This window comes from Metopolophium dirhodum, chromosome 3 (assembly GCF_019925205.1).
Source record: "Metopolophium dirhodum isolate CAU chromosome 3, ASM1992520v1, whole genome shotgun sequence".
NCBI classification, from domain to species: Eukaryota; Metazoa; Arthropoda; class Insecta; order Hemiptera; family Aphididae; genus Metopolophium; species Metopolophium dirhodum.
The window spans coordinates 23,995,321-24,015,758 of NC_083562.1; the positions used below are offsets into that span (position 1 = coordinate 23,995,321).

At 27.1% G+C, this 20,438-nt stretch overlaps 2 protein-coding genes across 4 annotated transcripts; both read left to right on the forward strand.

Moving 5' to 3' along the window:
* The first annotated feature begins 117 nt into the window (after window positions 1–117).
* On the forward strand, window positions 118–6,602 carry LOC132941896 (acetyl-coenzyme A transporter 1-like). Of its 2 annotated transcripts, none has more exons than XM_061010127.1 (9): window positions 118–491; window positions 573–699; window positions 1,561–1,600; window positions 1,720–1,874; window positions 2,502–2,692; window positions 3,528–3,712; window positions 5,571–5,697; window positions 5,814–6,029; window positions 6,154–6,602. In XM_061010127.1, exons 1-9 carry the CDS (start codon window positions 288–290, stop codon window positions 6,367–6,369), a joined length of 1,461 nt encoding a protein of 486 aa, XP_060866110.1. In that variant the 5' UTR covers window positions 118–287; the 3' UTR covers window positions 6,370–6,602. The 2 variants fall into 2 exon arrangements, with proteins under 2 accessions (XP_060866110.1, XP_060866109.1); XM_061010126.1 differs by having other exon boundaries at window positions 120–491; window positions 1,441–1,600; window positions 6,154–6,601.
* Window positions 6,603–7,482: 880 nt separating this feature from the next.
* On the forward strand, window positions 7,483–12,218 carry LOC132941937 (acetyl-coenzyme A transporter 1-like). Of its 2 annotated transcripts, XM_061010193.1 has the most exons (10): window positions 7,483–7,793; window positions 7,894–8,020; window positions 8,151–8,310; window positions 8,523–8,677; window positions 9,088–9,278; window positions 9,875–10,059; window positions 10,504–10,630; window positions 11,312–11,527; window positions 11,637–11,725; window positions 11,876–12,218. In XM_061010193.1, coding segments are annotated over exons 1-10 (1,458 nt in total). In that variant the 5' UTR covers window positions 7,483–7,586; the 3' UTR covers window positions 11,877–12,218. The 2 variants fall into 2 exon arrangements, with proteins under 2 accessions (XP_060866176.1, XP_060866175.1); XM_061010192.1 differs by having other exon boundaries at window positions 11,637–11,892.
* The last annotated feature ends 8,220 nt before the right edge of the window (window positions 12,219–20,438 follow it).

Sequence of the window (20,438 nt, forward strand, 5' to 3'; positions counted from 1 at the left end):
CTCACTGATAAATATTTATGTTTTGTTCGATGATTTTTATATCAAAGGTAGGAACAAATGTTTTATTTATAAGATAAATAATCTAATCATAAATAAGACAGTAAAAATAATTATAACAAATGTTAATACGTAGGTAGGATTTTCATTATATATATTATATAATAGGATGTAGGTGGTAGGTCAAAATCTAAGACAGTTTTTGCCTTAGTTCATGAAGACCTGTGATGTGTACAAATATGTAACTATTTTATAGTAATTATTACATACATTCAAACTACTGAGTAAGTATGACATTACCAACCCAAAAAGATGAACCAACAAAATCAACATTGACACAAGAATCAATATTGGTCAAATCAAATTTAAAAGGAGATTGGCCTAATATTTTTCTATTGTTGTTGCTTTACATAATGCAAGGCGTTCCTTTAGGCATTATCACAGTTACTCCAATGCTTTTACAAAGTAAACAAAATGTAACTTACAAAGAACAGGTAAATATATTTGGCATTTTAATTTCAAATGTACTTAAATTACTTTATGTCCATAAAAATGTTGCTATATATTTGTTTTAGGCTTTATTTAGTTTAGCTTCATGGCCATTTAGCTTAAAACTGTTATGGGCTCCTTTGGTAGATGCACTCTACATACAAAAAATTGGAAGGCGTAAGTCATGGCTCATTCCAGTTCAGTTTTTAATGGGTATGTACATTTTACTTTCTTTACTACATATTTTCGACTAAAAAATATAGAATTGGTATCAGTGTGTCTTAAATTGTACGTTGAAATAATCATTAACGTTGATTATAATTTGTTTAAATCATAAATAACCCAAAGGACAGAGGTTGGCAAGTTAATTAAATTAAATTGCCTTCAGTAAAGTTAAAAGTTAACAAAAAAAAATTTAATTTGATTAGTTTAAAATTGAGATAAAAAATTAACTTAACTTAGCTCAGTTAAAAAAAAGTTAATTTTTTTCAAATTACAATATTTCTAAGTCATAAACTGCCCTAGTATTTTGATTTATACAAACATTTATCAAGACGTTTCAACACTATGTAAAAAATTAGATAATTATAATACATATTTATAAAAAAAATACCAAAATCGAAATAAGAGTCATATAATCAGTATTTTCTAGTTGGTTCCGCATGACACGAAAAGAAAATTAACTTAACTGCACAACAATAATAATTAACAATAATAATAATAAGTTAAGATACAACAATAAATATTTTAACTGAATAAGTTAAAAAGTTAAAAACAAAAAAATAACATTTTAACTTAACTTTAACTTTTTAACACTTTTGTCTAAGGATGAGCTGAGTAGCAGCCTGAGGTTTAAAATACCCAACAGTCGGTGATTTCCTTATAGTTTAACTAGAAGTCAAAACATTGGAATAAATTACTTTTTTAGTTTTAACAGTGATTTGTGTTGAATAGGAATATGCTTTTTTTATATGGCTAACGATATCAATGACTTGTTGCCCGAAACGGGAAAACCAAACATACTTAAACTAGTATTTATGTTTTTCATATCTACCTTCATGGCCGCCACCCAAGATATAGTAGTTGATGGTTGGGCATTGACTTTGCTACAAAAGTTTGTGTTTTAATTTTCGTTTACCTACGTATACTATATTGCAAATTATTGTTGAATTAATTTTATGATACAACATTTTTTATATATATATGTGTGTGTTTTATTATGGTTCTATATAGAAACAATGTAGGCTATGCATCTACTTGCGGTTCAATGGGTCAAGTAATGGGTATAATGATAAGTGCCGTGTCTTTCATTCTGTTTACGTCAGAAGACTTTAGCAATAAATATTTAAGAATTACGCATAATGTTGGAGGAATAGTGACCGTTAAAAGTAAGTTGACAAAAAAAAATTAACAACTAGCTAAAATCTTTTTAGGATAACATTATTTTGATAGAATCTTAAGAACACATATACGAAATATGATTGAAATTATCTGTTAACCAGGTCATTTCTAGTTCTCAATCCTTATGTTATATGGAAAAATTTAATAACTGAAGTTTGAAGTTGAGGACTGAAAATAGTTAGGAGTTATCTTTTGATTGAATTGATTCAATTCATACCACATAATATTATATTATCAGTTATCACTATATTTATATAATATTCACGCGAAACCACAATACATTACGTCATTGCAGTGGCTGAGTAGGGGCACTTGCCTCCCCTCACCAATACGCTTTTTATTCTTTTGCTTAATGCATATTTATTTTTGATTATATTATACTTTTACATTTCAATGATTTTAAAGTGAGGTATTTAATATCCCCCCCCTCCAAAAAAAAATTCCACAGTTACGGCACTGCGTCATTGCTTTTATTTTTAATTCCATGCGGAGCGAAGTATATATTTATATTACAATGATGTTCTTTGGAACTAAATTTATACGACACTTAAAATAATATGTAATTATTAAATATCATATTATATATCATATTTTATATCATATTCCTTTTACAGGTTTATTTTTGATTTGGGGCACTTTATTTACCGTAATTACGACATTAATTGCCATTTTTAAAAATGAAAAAGATAATAGATTAGAGGATAATCATATTAAGCTTAATACATTTCAAAGCTATAAGCTCTTGTGGGACATTTTAAACTTACCCAGTGTTAAAATATTGGCAATAGCATTGTTGACAATGATGGTAAGTATGAGTATAATCAACGCAAAATTTAAGTTTTCTTTACCTAATATTCTATTTAATAAATTTCGGATAATTCATAGCTCTTGAAAGCTCGAAACCTGTTCGCTGATTTATCCATTGACCGTCTCTGCAAACAACGAAAAAGGTCGATTACGATTTCCGTCCGAAATTTATTTTTCTTAATCTTCCTGTCTATTGAGAGGGCTGCAGTCGATTGAGTATAGTTTACCTTTTTCACGACCCAATTAAGCACAGATGCAATCAACCAATTAGGAATCCAAAAAAAATCAAAATACTTTGAAATTTCAATACGTCAAATTTCAAGGGAAAATAAATTTTTTCGACTTGACAAGATTTTCAAGTTTTTGACTCACTAAGGTTAGGTTAGGCAAGGCAATGGCATTCATTTAAACTTATTAAGGTTTTCGACTTATCGAGATTTAACTGTACCATACGGTTGAGCACAAAAATACGTAGGTACAACGTTTCCGTTTTTATTAACTCACCAACTAAATAGGTACTTATTTTAACCTATTTCGATATATTTCTAAATAACATTGTCCTTTTTGTCCATAAAAATTAAAAATTATATAAAATTGTTTATTAATACCATAAATAAAAAATATGTATCATAAAATAATACTTTTCACGTACTTTTCGCTCTAACATTTCCTAATTCTTTTTCTGATTCCGATAAAATAACTTTAATAACTACAGCAAGCTATTCCTTTTCCACTTATTAAATATAACTCCAACTTTTAAATTTCACTATAACTATTGGATATTGGCACCTATGACATAATTTATTGCGAAAATATCATATCGTTTATTTAAGATTGGATTTGCGTCAACTGACAGTGTGGTGAACTTGAAACTCATAGATGCTGGAGTACCAAAAGACAACATTATGATTATACAGACAGGAATGTATGCTGTAAAAATTATTATACCAGTGATTGCAGTAAAATACACATCGGGTCCAAAACCGATAAGCACATACCTAAACGTGACACCCTTCAGGTATTCAAATTTAAATATTAATTACCTATTGACCCCGATCAAATTTTCACTCAAAACGTAAACTCTAAACATTTAGAATTTTAAGTCGATTTAAAAAAAAAAAAAATAAAATATAAAATCTATAAATTTGGTCTTATTATGAATTTTTCTATTTTTCTACAAACAAATATATTCCATGATAAATAATAATTTGAAATGTTAATTTTGTTGAAATTCTAGAGATTTATACAGATGATAATATAAATATTGATTTTTGGTTGTTGGTAATCTTTTATAGACGCTACGTAATATATATAAAAATTTAAAATAACTTATGAAGTATTATAATGCAAAATAAACCACCAGTATGATTTATTTTAGATTCTGAGCGAAGCGATGAATGTATTGATTTTACAATGATGTGTGTTTTTTTTTTAATTTTTTTTTTAATTTTTTACTTTATTTTTGTGTCTGTCATCACCTTTTAGGACAGTAAAAGTTCTTGGATTTTCTTCAATAGTAACTTTTTTGATAGGAAAGTGAATCTAGTTGGTACTTTGGGGGGTCAAAAGTAAAAATTTCCCAGTAGTTTTCACAAGCGACGTGAAAAACAAAAGAAAAATTAAGGAGAAACGGGAATTTTTACGCAAAATCTGTTTTCGAGAAAATCGATTTTGGTTTTTGGTGTAACTCTAAAACAAATGACCGTAGGGACATGAAATTTTGACTGAATGTTTATATTAGCATTTTCTATACACCATAAAATTTACAAAATATTTTGACTCTTTTTGAGCTGTTTACGGCCATTGTCAGTTTTCAATTTTTTTAGTTTTTTTTTCTATAAATATCAATAAAATTTTATCTGTTGAGTAAAAAAGCTTGAAAATTTAATAGAAGGCTCCTAGGTTATTTTTTCAAAGGCAGATGAAAAAAATTAAAAATCCTTGGTCACAGTTTTTAATTATAAGCATTTAAAGTTCAAATTTTGACAAAATACGGAAAAATCACGAAAAATAGCAAATTATTTTGATGAGAATTCATAAAAAATTTTCTTTTTAAATCTAAGATTTGAAAATGTAATATAAGATTACTGATAAGTTTGTCTACTTTTATCAAAAAAAAAAATGTCTAGAAGAAACTTAAATTAAATTTTTATGAGCGTCTGAAATTTATATTTTTACAACATTTGATATTTACTCGATTTCTCATGTAACAATTTTCTTATTTTATTGTAATTAAAAAACGAATGACTGTAGATACTTGAAAATTTCACTGAATGTTTATATTAGCATTTTCTATACACCATAAATTGTTGAAAATATTTTGACTCTTTTTGAGCTGTTTATAAATTTTTAACTTTTATGGCTAAGGATTGAAAATTTAAAACAAGGCTCCACGTAAATAGGTTATATATAAATTACTTTATTCACAATAATATCATCAAATATACTTGGTAAAATCATAGGCTGACTGACCGTTTTCGCTCAGAAATCGTTTTTCTTATACAATGATATTATATCATTGAATTCAAATTTAACACCATCCATTACAGTGACCCACTTGTAACCTACTGTACAGCAGAGCGACATCCACTTATCCACCTTTTTTTTAAATGAAATTGTGTTATTTTGGTCATTTTTATTTTTTAATTTGATTATTAGGTACTTTAATGAATCCAATCGTTATATAAATAAGTTAATTTAATCATTTCTGTAATTTAAGTATGGAATATAAAATTACATTAATTTTTATATAATTTTGTTTCGTATCTTATAATTACTTATTAGTTATATTATAAGGTATCATTTCATGAATACTCCCTTATTAACACAATTGTATAGATACTAATACCATGTAAAATTATATTTATTTATTTCAGATTACTTTGTAACTCTTTATTTATTTTACTAATTTATTATACGCCAGAGTTAATAAGAAATAATGGTGTCATAGATATTCCAATGTATTACTATATGATATTATTAATTATACAAATGATCCACGATGTGAGTAACTTAAATTTAATTTATAATTAAATCTTAATTGATAAATTAGTGTGGTGAACAATTTTGTTAAGAAAAAGTTGAAACAAAGTAAGCTGAATATATATATATTTTTTTAGATCCAATATAACATTATGATAGTAGCTTTGGTAGCTTTTTACTATCGGATAAGTGATACTCGTTTTGGCGGTACTTACCTGACATTATTGAACACCCTTTCAAATCTAGGAATGCTATGCTCAAAATCTGCTGCAATTGGATTGATAGATGTCTTAACGTTCAAGGAATGCTCATTTGATTCAAAGAATAATTGTTCTACTCCAAATGTTCAAAATGTAAGCAGCTGTCCATAATACAATTTGTATTTTTTTTTATTTTTACGCGGATATTTAAAATTCTAAACATTATTAGTAAAACAAATATTAATTTTATGTACGATTATTGTATTATGTTGTTTAGATGTGTAAATCAAAAGGAGGTGATTGTATCGTAATAGTTAATGGATATTACGTAGAAACTATTGCTTTCACCATTTTTGGAATCATCTGGTATTTTATTTTTAAAAATATACTCAAACGCTTGCAAAGTAAGAGTCCATCTCATTGGCAAATTAATTTTCAAATTCAAGAATTTGAAAATGACAAGAATGCTTACACCATGAATGTAAAAACGTAATTTTTTAAACAGCTAGAATGCTAATTTGTATCATTAAAATTAGTATTTTGAAAAATAATTGATTTTAATGTGGTTTTGAAAAACATATAAAACAGTACAAATTATGTAAAATTTGTTATTTTTAAGTTTGTAAATCAAAGTTTGAAATAATTGATTTTAGTTATGTTTACCTACTATGTGACATAGGTTTCAGCCGTTTTAGGTAGAAATATTTATAAATAAACATTTATTGACTTACCTATTGTGTTATTATTATCTTGTACATACTTTGATTTATAATTTATGATAAATTATGAATATGTATACCTTACACATATTTTCACTGTAAAGTACGTTTTGAATACGAAATGTACCTATTATCACTGTCGTAAACGCAACAAAACAATTTTGACGGAATTCCGTTTAATTAATCTCTAATGTGTCGAGTTTGTAATAGTTATTGAAATGTTTAAACAATATAACCTTTAAATATTTTTAACGAAATTATGAATAGTGAATACGTATTACCATTTTAACGTGCTCAACATTCAAAATACGTAATTACATATTGAATTTCTATACAATCGAAAGTATCACATAATATATTTGTTTGATTATATCATGTGTATTTTCTTTATTAATTATAAATAATACCTACTATGTATTTATATTTATAAACTATTCATCTATATAGTAAATAATATAATATACTTGTAAATTTATTTTTTCATTACAATTGAAATCTCCTATAATTTATTATTAACCACTATTTTATTCTTAAAATTTAAAACGTGGTTCAAACTCACTTGTATTTAAATTTATTATATATAAATGTGTTCATACAATTTGTGAATTATTGTGTGTAGGTACCTAACATTTAAACATTATTACAAAATTAAATATATATTATTATGTACATATATCTATAGGTACCATATTTTCCAATATGTAGTTTTCCAAACTACAAATTTAATTTAATAATAGTATTATATAATCCAATCTCGAATGATTTAAGTTATGTGTATAGCAGTGACTGCCTTACCAACGTTGAAAACATTTCTGAAATACAATTCTGATCATATGGGTCAGAAATGTGTGATTAGAGTGTGATTAGATTATAGTGAAATACTTTATTAATTTTTCTTTAGTATGTCAACTGCACCGACCGATACAAATACGTACTTATTCACCGTTTTCGGCTACTTATTTTAAATGAACGTGAATCACGACCATTAAACATGACAACATCAACAAAACTTGGAAATAAACCAAACAAATATGCGGTGACAAACATTTCAATTTCGGACAAACCCAATTTAAAAGGAGATTGGTTGAACATTTTCATATTGTTATTACTGTATACATTACAAGGGTTACAATTAGGCTTAACTAGTGCCATACCAATACTTTTACAAAGTAATAAAAATGTTTCTTACCAAGATCAGGTAAATCGAGTGCAACGACCAAAATTGTTTATATACTGTATAATTAATATTGTTCTGCGATATAGGTACATTAAAATTAACAAGTTGTGTTTCTTCATAGGCTGTTTTTAGTTTGGTGATGTGGCCATACACTTTGAAACTCTTGTGGGCTCCTTTAGTAGACGCAATCTACGTAAAAAAGATAGGAAGGCGAAAGTCTTGGCTCATACCGGTGCAATATATAATGGGTATGTAAATTATATTATTTTTGTAATACCGCATAATATCTATTACAACCAATGTATGTAAAATTCACCAGTTTTTAAAAGTTTTTTTCTTGTGCATTTAACAAAACCATATTGCAATCTTTTCGAACAGGATCATTCTTCCTTTACATAGCCAATGACATCAATAACTTGTTGCCCGAAACGGGAAAACCAAACATAGAGAAACTAGTGTACGTGTTTTTCGTCGCTACCTTCTTGGTGGCCACGCAAGATATAGTTGTTGACGGTTGGGCACTTACAATGCTGAAAAAGTAGGTGTCATTAGTTTCTGATTACGTATGTTTTGGCGATTGAAAGCGATGAGATGTAACGGGGACGCTGTGTATCATTTATATGTTATTTTACTAGTTCCCCGTTACAGATCCACCCACCCCCCCCCCGCACCGGCCTAATAATTGATAAGCTTTCAATCGCCAATAAAACCCCTTCACGTTTTAATCAACACCCTAATATATTTACACAGGAATAATGTGGGATATGCGTCCATGTGCAATACAACGGGCTTGGCGATCGGCTCGATGATAGGTTCTGTGTGGTTCACCCTGTTGACGTCTAAAGACTTTTGCAACAAATACTTGCGGGCTAAGCCTGATACGGAAGGAATAGTTACCATGGAACGTGAGTCATTGAAAAATCTATCAATCGAACCCTGAAACTATAGATGTTTTGTTATATATATTAAAACATTCCACAGAAGTCACATTATAATATTTAAATTCTCTACCATGGGAAGTAACTATCACGCTACACGCAGAATCCAAATTTTTATATTTTAATAGACATTTCTATAAATTATACACCAAACATACAAACATGTTCTTGATTAACATGAAAATAATATTATACTAATTTATACTTATATAAATTATATCAGTATAATGAGTATGATCATAATTTCGTTTTGGACATAATATTATTCATATTACATATCATTACTAAAAAAAAAAAAAAATAATATTATGAATTAATGCACTATGCCATTATATTTAAAGTACACACAAATATATGGTATTATTACATTTGTATAGAATTATTATACGTTTGGGGCATTGTATTTATGTTTATCACGACATTGATTGCTATATTCAAAAATGAAAAGGATTGTTCATTAGAAGATGACCATGTAAAGCTCGACACTTTTCAAAACTATCGTCTACTATGGGACGTTTGCAAACTACCTAGTATACAGACATTTGCGATAGCATTGTTCACAGTGAAGGTAAATAATCATAGTTAAAATTATGTTATTTTGTGATAAATACGTTTGAATAATGTTCTAATAAAGTAATAATAATATTTTACAATAGGTAGGTGGTCTAGATTTATACAGGTTGATTCAACAAACATGGTCACCCCCATTTTTTTATTTAAGAATACATTTTTTCAGAATCTGATTTTCGGATTTTTTAATTATATATATATATATAGTGTCCTGTAGTGATACAAATTTATATTTGAAAATATAGTCTTAAAGCACCTATACTTTAAAATTCCAAAAATCAATTTATGAATAATTACATTATTAAAGAAGAAAAAGTGAGCGAGCCTGCTTGGTGAACCACCCTGGTATACTTAATAGTTTTACATTTCTTCAAAAATAACATAAGTAATTTACTGTTTATTGTTAAGCTATATTTCAATTATTGTTATACCTATTTACTTTTCTTATACCTCAATACTATTGAATATTATTTTACTCATACATTTAGAATAAAGTTATGAATGTTTCATTATCATCAAATATTTATTTTTAAATACATTGATAACGTATTTTTGTATTAATTTAAGCCCCATAATGTTTTGTTCGTATAAAAGGTTGGATTTGCTGCAACCGACAGTGTGTCACCTTTAAAACTGATTGACGCTGGTGTATCAAAAGATGACATGATGATAATAAATACATCAATAATTGCAGCAAAAATTATTTTACCTCTCGTTATTGCAAGATATACTTCAGGTCCAAAACCGATGAGTATATACTTAAAAGCTACTCTAATTAAGTAAATACAATTTATTTAATTACAATATAATGCATTGGTACCATAATAAATTAGCACATAAAATATCAGCTGTTATACCTACATAATTAATTATTTTTGTATATTTACAATGTTTTCATTTTTTTTATTCTTAAAAGTTTAAAACAATTATATTATTGTAGAGTTGGGACATCAAATATATAATATCAAATTGTTTAATTCTACAGTATCATATTATTTTACTTGAAGATTCTTTATTACTAAATCGATAAATCGACGTGATGTCAATCTAAATCATATTAGTAGATTATTTTCAATAGGCTTCAGTTTTTAAAATATGTTTTATATTTCTTAAAGAATACACAATATTAAAAAATATTTTTTTAGTTAACTTACACTATGTAGAATGTAGATACCGTGTAATTATACGTGTCATATATATTTTAAAATGTACACTTATTTCAGATTACTTTGGAACATAGCATTTATTATGCTAATATATTATACACCGAAATTGATAAAAATTAATGGAGCAATAAATATTCCAATTTATTACTACGTGATATTAGTAATTATATTATCAATACAGGAAGTAAGTTACTTCTTACGATTATCTTATAATGCAGTAAAGTTTGATTTAAAATGTATTTTTAATTTATTACGTTTTTAAAGTGTAAATCATAATTAAAGGGTACTCTGTATAACATAACCTATATTAAAATCTAGCCAAAATTCTATATTCACGTGGAAGTCCTGTATGAATTTGTGTGGGTTTAATTATTGATCATTAATGTGCGTAACACGTAGTTATATTGTACATACTATCAAAAAATTTCGAATTCAGGTCGAGTATGAAAGGATCAATTAGAAAATAATGAAAGAAAAATTCACCCTTTACCAGAAGTCTTCTTTTGAATTTTGAAAACAAATTTGTATTGCTGGTTCTCTTTAATAGGATTTTTAGTGAATCAATTTTCAGTACCTAGGTTAAATAGTTAATTTATAGTACCGAATTAATTTCTTTTTTTTCAAAATACACTTATACTGTAATGTTACTAAAAAAAATTGACATTAGGTTTTCCAAAAAAATATAAAAAGAGGGTAAAGAATTCAAATATGGACTTCTGGAATTTTTTCTCTCATTTATAGTTGTTATTAATTAATTAATTTTTTACATTGGTCTAAATAAATGAAAAAATGATCAGCTTTCAACAGCCGCTTTTAATTATTTAAATTTATTCTCATCAATTCTATTGTTTTATTTTTTTTTTAGATTCTAAACTATACTATGTTTGTGGCTTTATTAGCTTTTTACTCTAAAATAAGCGACCCTCGTTTCGGTGGTACTTACATGACATTATTGAATACCCTCTCAAATTTGGGAAACGCATGGTCATCTTTAACGGTACTTGGGATTGTTGATTTGTTAACGTTCAAAGAATGTTCATTTGATTCCAAGAATAATTGTTCTTCACCAGATCTTCAAAAAGTAAGTTGCTCTGAAATTGACCATCAATAAATAATGAAAATATTACTCCTTGGATATTCATTACATCAAAACATACAAATTATATTAATGCGTATTAATAATTTTTTAGAGGTGTATAACAGACGGAGGTGAATGTGTTGTAACAGTGAACGGATATTACATAGAAATGGTACTGTGTACTATTTTCGGAATCTTGTGGTATGGTATTTTCAAAAATATTCTTAAAAATCTTCAAATGAAATGCCCATCTCAGTGGTTGGTGAACTACGCGAAACAACCAATTACAAAAAATGTATTTACCGTTACTGTAACCTGATATATTTTGATTGCTTTTTGCGTAAAAAATAGACGGTATTGTATGGTTCTATTGGCCAATCGTTCTGCGTGTTTGTTCAATATCCACTCAGCTATACTTTCACTACCTTAATATCGGAGGTGGTATGAGCTTTTTCGAAAGAAGGGATATTTTTGACTGTTTGTGAACAGATCCCGTTTAACCAAAAAAAAAAAGGATTATTATTGCATTTATTTGCAGGTACTAGTTAGTTATAATAATACTTTTAAATACTGTAATATTTTAACACAAATTAAATACATAATATTATTTAATTAAAAATAATATATCTTCTTACCCTCTATATATAATATATATATTATTAATTCTGCACGAAAATTTCTATTAGACGATTTATCTATAAATTAAAATGTTAATTATCAAAATATAATTATTGTATTATTATAATTTATTATTAAGTATTTATATATATAAATCTTACTAACTATTAACACACAATATATCGTGGCAAACCAGACAATTTCTAGGCGACCTCATAAATATAATAGGTAGATTAAACTATTAGTACAAGCTGTATTCTTGTATTTTAATTTTTAGCTAACCTATCGAAAAAATAGTTTATTCAATGTGAATTTTCCTAAAAAATTTAGAACTATTAAGATTATAACATTAAACATAATTATTATATTATTATTTTATTTTTAGTCAGTTTAATTTCAAATCCTTCATTGTTTCTTCAACTATAAATGGTTGTTTTTATTTGTTTTCAAATAATTTAGTTAGGTTATAATTTAAAAATGGTTGATAATTGATCTAATTTAACAACTAATGTTACATTATGATAATCACAATTCACAAATTTGTGGGATACCTAGATGTGAACTAATAAAATGTTTTACCTAATTAAATATAAGTTAACTATAGTCTAATATCTTGTGTGGTCACCTCTAAAGGTTTTTCCATAGTTTCAAGTATTATATACTTTCAATACCTACTAATTTTTGTAAAGGCTGACTTTCCAAGCGACCAGTTTTAACACAATTCAATGTTTACAGTATAGACAGCAAGCCCGGATTAAGGGGGGGAGCAAGGGGGGAACAGTCCCGGGGCCCATTAATTTTGGGGGACCATCTTTATCGCCAATATATATTTTTTTAACGCGTCCAATAGTTTTCAAAAAAAAAAATTATTTAGCTCTTGTAAATTAGGTATTTCAGTTAAAAGTATTAATGCATATTATTATACTAAACTTTAGAGGACCATAATTAATGACCTAGCGAACCAAAATTGATTATTTGACTTGACTGTCAAAATGTTCAGAAAAAAATATCAGAAAAACCTTTACCGGAATCCATCAAAATATAGTGGTTACTATTTGAAAAAATAAAGTAGATTTTATTATTGGTGCAACTGTGTGTTTAAAAATTTTGAAAATGTTATAAAAAAATTGCCTGTTAAAAATAAAGAAACACGCGTCTTTTTTTATTTTAACAAAACTCTATATCATCGATTGATAATTGTTATTTGTAAAAAAAAAATTCCGCGTACAATGACATAGGATATACTCTGTATATTTTTTGTATGGTAAAACTTATACAATAATATAAAGTTAATATGTAATGGTACAATTATTTTGAAGTTAAAGTTGAAAGGGGGCCCACTAAGTATATTATGGTGTCCCGGGGCCCATTTGATCCTTAATCCGGGCTTGATAGATAGTATTACCTATACTGCACACCAACTTGTTCTTTGCCGAGTTATTAAGCCAAGTAAATCAAGCAGCCATGTAAATTGGAACTTCAATCATCATTTTTTATTAATCGTGTGTAAGAGGAATTGGCTTATAATATATTTTGAAGTTACCGGCTACGAACTCCTAAAAGCCATACTAGGTAGTATTATAATAATGGTACCTATAAATCTTGGGCTATTGCCAAAAACAACATCGGATGGTCACAATTCCACGAATCCGAGAAATCTGTGAACTCAGCTATTCGAATTTTGTTGAAAATGACAACTTTTTACTACAACAGCCACGAGGACAAATTCCTTTTTTCACAACTCCATGAGCTCCGGTCCAGGACAATGGAATGGGACTACCACTTATAAGGGAGCCGGGAGGCCAGAATATTGAGATAACCATAGCCGTTGAGACCTGAGCACATTCACGCCACTCACACAGACACGAGTTGTACACTTTAATATATTTTTTTTGAATTAAATAGAAATAAACTATTTTATTTACAGTTTAAAATTGTCTTCAAATATTTATTGAAAATCCCCTATCATCTGGATCTCTAGTAATCCACATACAACGTGTTGATTGTGCATATTTGTGTTATTATTTTTCTTACATACGACTTACCTATATAAAAATTGATTATTAAATTTAAATTTTCTATTTATTTTTTAAACAGAAACATTGTTATAATTTATGTTGGTAACATATTTGAATGGTGTCGATGGCAAAACTGAAAAGTAATATGGACAATTTTAAAACCATATTGCAATATTGCAATATTATTATTAGATAGTGCATATATCACGCCGTTAATTCGTGATATATACATATTATATAAAATGTATTATAGGTGCAGTATAAATTGTATGCATATAAAATGTACTATTTATTTATAAATATTATATGATTAAGAGGTGTCACAAATGCGTGATTTCCTCCTCATGTGTTTATATACCTGTCAACTGTCTGTAAATTATTATTATTACTTATTGTACAATATACAGTATGGATTGTAATTTTTTAAATATAGTAAATTATTTAAAAAAAAATATATTTTATGTACTATTTATATTATATGTTTATTGAAAAATGGTATATAGACTTTTAAAATATGTAATATTATTCTACTATAAAAAGGAAAGTGAAACAAAAACTGTAGATCACAGCGTTGTGTGAACAAGTTTTATTTATTTTCGAGGAGAAAAATGAAATTTGTTACCTAGTACTTATGGTAGGCGATTGGGTAATTTGTCTTTTATGCTGGAAAGTAAGTGTTTTTGTGTTAACTGGACCAGTATTTTCCGTCATCTTGGAGGTATCTTATAAGTTATAGGTGGCATAGTTGAGATAAGTGACGTATGATGCTGTTAATGTAGAATAGTCTGTTATACGAGTAGCTATAGGTTTATTAACATACTAAGCGTAAAGGGCTAAAGTATGCAAAACTCGGTGTAAAAAAAAATTTTAAAATACATCAACGTATTTAGGTACAGTTTTTCGGTTCAATTCAAATTTACAGACGATATTTGTACAAGATTTAATATACATATTATACTTACGAGCTATTGCAGCGGAGATGTATAGGTGAGTTTTTTTACTTTAGCTCCATCTTCAGCGGGTTTTGGTTTTTTGGTGGCTAGGTGTACACGGCCAAGGCGATGAATATCTACATAATATCTAATATGTCAAGGTTATAAAGTAAGTGATAAACACTTCTTTTATGGTAATTGTTACTACATATTGATATTATTATCATATAGTTTTATAATTTTATACTACAAGTGATTTCATCAAGTTATTATAATGCGACATAACATTTCAGTTTTCTGTGATTGTTATTTTGACGTAATTGCATAAAGATAAACAATAACTGTGATCCATTTTCGTATCAAATCATATTATATAAATCAAAATAATGTAATGAAATAAAATATTTTATACTTCAATATAAAGGTTCCAAAAATTAATTATATAAGGTCCATTTCAATGACCCCCAGCTTTCGAAATTTGAACTTCTGACCACGCCAAACGTTTGTGCATCGTTTGTGCAGAAATGTGCACCAAGTCCAATCGTTTGTGCACAAAAACTGAAAGCTCTATCCCTAAAACAAAATGGGGGGGGGGGCATTGAAACGGTAGCCCCCCACATTGAATATTTGGATTTTTGAATGTGCCAAACGTTTGTGCATCGTTTGTGCAGAAATGTGCACCAGGTTCCGACGTTTGTGCACAAAAACTCCCAGCGCTATCCAAAAAACAAAGTGAGGGGTATTAACACGAGGGTACCCCTTTTTTGAAATTTTAAATATTTGTCATATTAATAAATGTTGTTTACGTACCTAATAGGTTTAATAGAATTTTACTATTGCCACGTAAACGTCTAGAAATAGTAGGGCAGTAGGTTCATAATATATTATATTTAAATATTGTATTATAATAATATGAATAATATAATAATATTATGTTTTAAATATTCCTAGGTTATTTAAAAATTAAATACCAGTGTTTCTAAAATACAAATACAAAAATCTTAATTTAAAATATCTAAAAACATAACTACCGCTTATAAATTATAACCACAGGTTAGCAATACTAACTTAAAAATAAAAAGTTATAAATTAATAATATAATAATTGCTTAAGTCGTATACAACCGAACGCAACTTAACCTAATAACTATTAGTTGTTACATCTTATAACACGTATTTTGGGTATAACATTTAATTTTACACTTTTAATTTAATTCTGAATTGAAAATGTATTCCTCGTACAGTTTTTTACTGTTACTAAAATAAACATTATTATTTATATGTAATATTATACCCACTCAGCACTCAATATTTTTATAATTGGCAAGAAAACATACATTTGCACCAATAAACACATTGTCTTTCTTGAATTACTGTTAGAAGCAATCATAATAAAATATACAGCAAGTTTATAATTTAAGTTAATTTTTTTTAAAAATATTAAAAATATTATCGATTTCTTGTGTTAAATTAACAAAATTGTTTTAATACTATATGAATTAAACAAACAAATCTGAATTTTTTCAGTACACACTATACCAGTGGTCGGCAACCGGCGGCCCACTTTAAATTCTACGACAACGACATTTAATCGAATATTATATCAAAAAAATCATATTGTATAAAATATATAATTGAACGTTTCTATCAGTCATATTTTATAATGGTAGATATACCTTGACAGTTACCGATAAGATACCTAGAGTAGATACGACGAGTGTATTTGGATTATAATAATTATTTTCTATTCTGTTCAGTAAAGTAAAACGTTGCGTTTTTTAACTACTCGCCAATCCATTTAATATTGATTATGAAGATGTCGATGTTGAGCTTCAAATGGAAATGATAGATTTTTTGATATCGAAAAGGTATTATTTGTTGACTATAATAAACAAAAAATCAAATAAATAAATATAAGTCTTGTAAATATATCCATACATAATAGGTACACTATATATTATATTCTGTATTCTGGAACACAGTTGTTAAATTATTATTTAAATATATAATCTATTAGAATGTTAGTTTAACAATTAATATAATACTTACTAAAAAAAATACTTTTTAAGAGTATTCAAATACAGATACCTGTTTTGAAAAATAAGTAAAATACGCGTATTCAAGTGATTAAAAAGTATTTGAATAATTTTGCTCAAGTAGGTACTTAAAGAGAATTTATCATAGCTGATCTGAGTTCCAAAAATTGAACTTTAGATTTATAGTTTTTTTAAAAATACTTGAAATCCTAACTTCATCAATATTAGTCTTATCGACTTGAAGACTTCAAGATTCAACGCAGCCAAGCCTTGAAAACAAATTTATATTCTCAAAAAAGTATCGACATTAAGATTGACAAAAGAAAATTTCCCGCCAAAATTATTTTTTGAATAATTTAAATTTTGAACACATTTTTGAATTTATCATGTATTAAAAAACTAAAAACCCAACCAACTGTACCAACATTCCCTACTAATTATACGAATGGCGACACCAATATAAAAATTAATTTATCTAAGTATTCTATAAAAAATATCTATTTCCATATTCAAATATTATTGAATAATTCAAAAAAACTTCAAAATCAATATTTAATATTCAATATTTGTAAAGGCACCTGCCTTTTATGAAACCAAAAAAAAATTTTGAAAAATTGAAATGTAAGTATACACATTACAAAGTACAAACTAAAATGCCCAGGATATTAAACAAAAAAACTATTCGAAATATTTAGTTCATTATAGAATGATTAATCATAGGGCACCAAGTTATCAATTTTCAAGTCAATACAAAATATTCAACTAGACTTACATAACTAAAAATAAAAATTGAAGGAGGGTGTTGGCACCCGCAGGCAAATGCATTTTAGGAAACCAAAAAAAAATTTTGAAAAAATTTAACTGTATGATTACACATTACAAAGTACAAACTAAAATGCCCAGAATATTAAACAAAAAACTATTCAAAATATTTAGTTCATTAAAGAATGATTATTCATAGGGCACTTAGTTATCGATTTTCAAGTCAATACAAAAAAAATTCAACTAGAGTTACATTACTAAAAAAAAAATAAAAATTGAAAGAGGGTGTTGGCGCCCGCAGACAAATGCATTTTAGGAAACCAAATAAAAATTTTGAAAAAATTTAACTGTAACAATACACATAACAAAGTACAAACTAAAATGCCCAGAAAATTAAACTGAAAAAACTATTCAAAATATTTATTTCATAAAACAACGATTATTCAAGGGTACCCAATTGTCAATGTTTAAAATTTGGCTAGAGGTTAAATCCTAAAAATGAAATTGACGGAGGGTGTTGGCGCCCGCAGGCAAATGCATTTTAGGAAACCAAAAAAAAATTTTGAAAAAATTTAACTGTATGATAACACATTACAATGTACAAACTAAAATGCCCAGAATATTAAACAAAAAAACTATTCGAAATATTTAGTTCATTATAGAATGATTATTCGTAGGGCACTAAGTTATCGATTTTCAAGTCAATACAAAAAAAATTCAACTAGAGTTACATTACTAAAAAAAAAAAAAAAAAAATTTAAAGAGGTTGTTGGCGCCCGCAGGCAAATGCATTTTAGGAAACCAAAAAAAAATTTTGAAAAAATTTAACTGTAGGAATACACATGACAAAATACAAACTAAAATGCCCAGAATATTAAACGGAAAAAACTATTCAAAATATTTAGTTTATTCAAGAATGATTATTCATAGGGCAATTAGTTATCGATTTTCAAGTCAATACAAAAAAAATTCAACTAGAGTTACATTACTAAAAATAAAAATTGAAGGAGGGTGTTGGCGCCCGCAGGCAAATGCATTTTAGGAAATCAAAAAAAAATTTTTGAAAAAATTTAACCGTAGGAATACACATAACAAAATACAAAATAAAATGCCCAGAATATTAAACAGAAAAAACTATTCAAAATATTTAGTTTATTAAAGAATGATTATTCATAGGGTACCAAGTTATCAATTTTCAAGTCATTACAAAAAATTCAACTAGAGTTAAATTATTAAAAAAAAAAATTGAAGGAGGGTGTTGGAGCCTGCAGGCAAATGCATTTTAGGAAACCAAAAACAAATTTTGAAAAAATTTAACTGTATGATTACACATTACAATGTACAAACTAAAATGCCCAGAATATTAAACAAAAAAACTATTCAAAATATTTAGTTCATTATAGAATGATTATTCGTAGGGCACTAAGTTATTGATTTTCAAGTCAATACAAAAAATTCAACTAGAGTTACATGACAAAAAAAAAAATTTGAAAGAGTGTTTGGAGCCTGCAGGCAAATGCATTTTAGGAAAACAAAAAAAAATTTTGAAAAAATATAACTGTATGATTACACATTACAAAGTACAAACTAAAATGCCCAGAATATTAAACAAAAAAACTATTCAAAATATTTAGTTCATTATAGAATGATTAATCATAGGGCACCAAGTTTTCAATTTTCAAGTCAATACAAAATATTCGACTAGAGTTACATTACTAAAAAAAAAATATTAAAAGAGGGTGTTGGAGCCTGCAGGCAAATGCATTTTAGGAAACCAAAAAAAAATTTTGAAAAAATTTAACTGTATGATTACACTTTACAAAGTACAAACTAAAATGCCCAGAATATTAAACAAAAAAACTATTCAAAATATTTATTTCATAAAACAACGAATATTCAAGGGTACCCAATTGTCAATGTTTAAAATTTGGCTAGAGGTTAAATCCTAAAAATGAAATTGACGGAGGGTGTTGGCGCCCGCAGGCAAATTCATTTTAGGAAACCAAAAAAAAATTTTGAAAAAATTTAACTGTATGATTACACTTTACAAAGTACAAACTAAAATGCCCAGAATATTAAACAAAAAAACTATTCAAAATATTTAGTTCATTATAGAATGATTATTCGTAGGGCACTAAGTTATCGATTTTCAAGTCAATACAAAAAAAATTCAACTAGAGTAACATTACTAAAAAAAAAAAAAAAAATTGAAAGAGGGTGTTGGCGCCCGCAGGCAAATGCATTTTAGGAAAACAAAAAAAATTTTTGAAAAATTTTAACTGTAGGAATACACATAACAAAGTACAAACTAAAATGCCCAGAATATTAAACAGAAAAAACTATTCAAAATATTTATTTCATAAAACAACGATTATTCAAGGGTACCCAATTGTCAATGTTTAAAATTTGGCTAGAGGTTAAATCCTAAAAAAAAAATTGAAAGAGGGTGTTGGCCCGCACGCAAATGCATTTTAGGAAACCAAAAAAAAATTTAACTGTATGATTACACATTACAAAGTACAAACTAAAATGCCCAGAATATTAAACAA

Bases quoted from the DNA above. Each gene is read 5' to 3' on its own strand.
- LOC132941937 (XM_061010192.1), top strand. From the start codon at position 7,587: ATGACAACATCAACAAAACTTGGAAATAAACCAAACAAATATGCGGTG. The intron at 8,678-9,087 runs GTGAGTCATTGA...ACATTTGTATAG, and splicing joins AGGAATAGTTACCATGGAAC to AATTATTATACGTTTGGGGC. The intron at 10,631-11,311 runs GTAAGTTACTTC...TTTTTTTTTTAG, and splicing joins TTATATTATCAATACAGGAA to ATTCTAAACTATACTATGTT.
- LOC132941896 (XM_061010126.1), top strand. From the start codon at position 288: ATGACATTACCAACCCAAAAAGATGAACCAACAAAATCAACATTGACA. The intron at 3,713-5,570 runs GTATTCAAATTT...TATTTATTTCAG, and splicing joins CTAAACGTGACACCCTTCAG to ATTACTTTGTAACTCTTTAT. The intron at 5,698-5,813 runs GTGAGTAACTTA...ATATTTTTTTAG, and splicing joins TTATACAAATGATCCACGAT to ATCCAATATAACATTATGAT.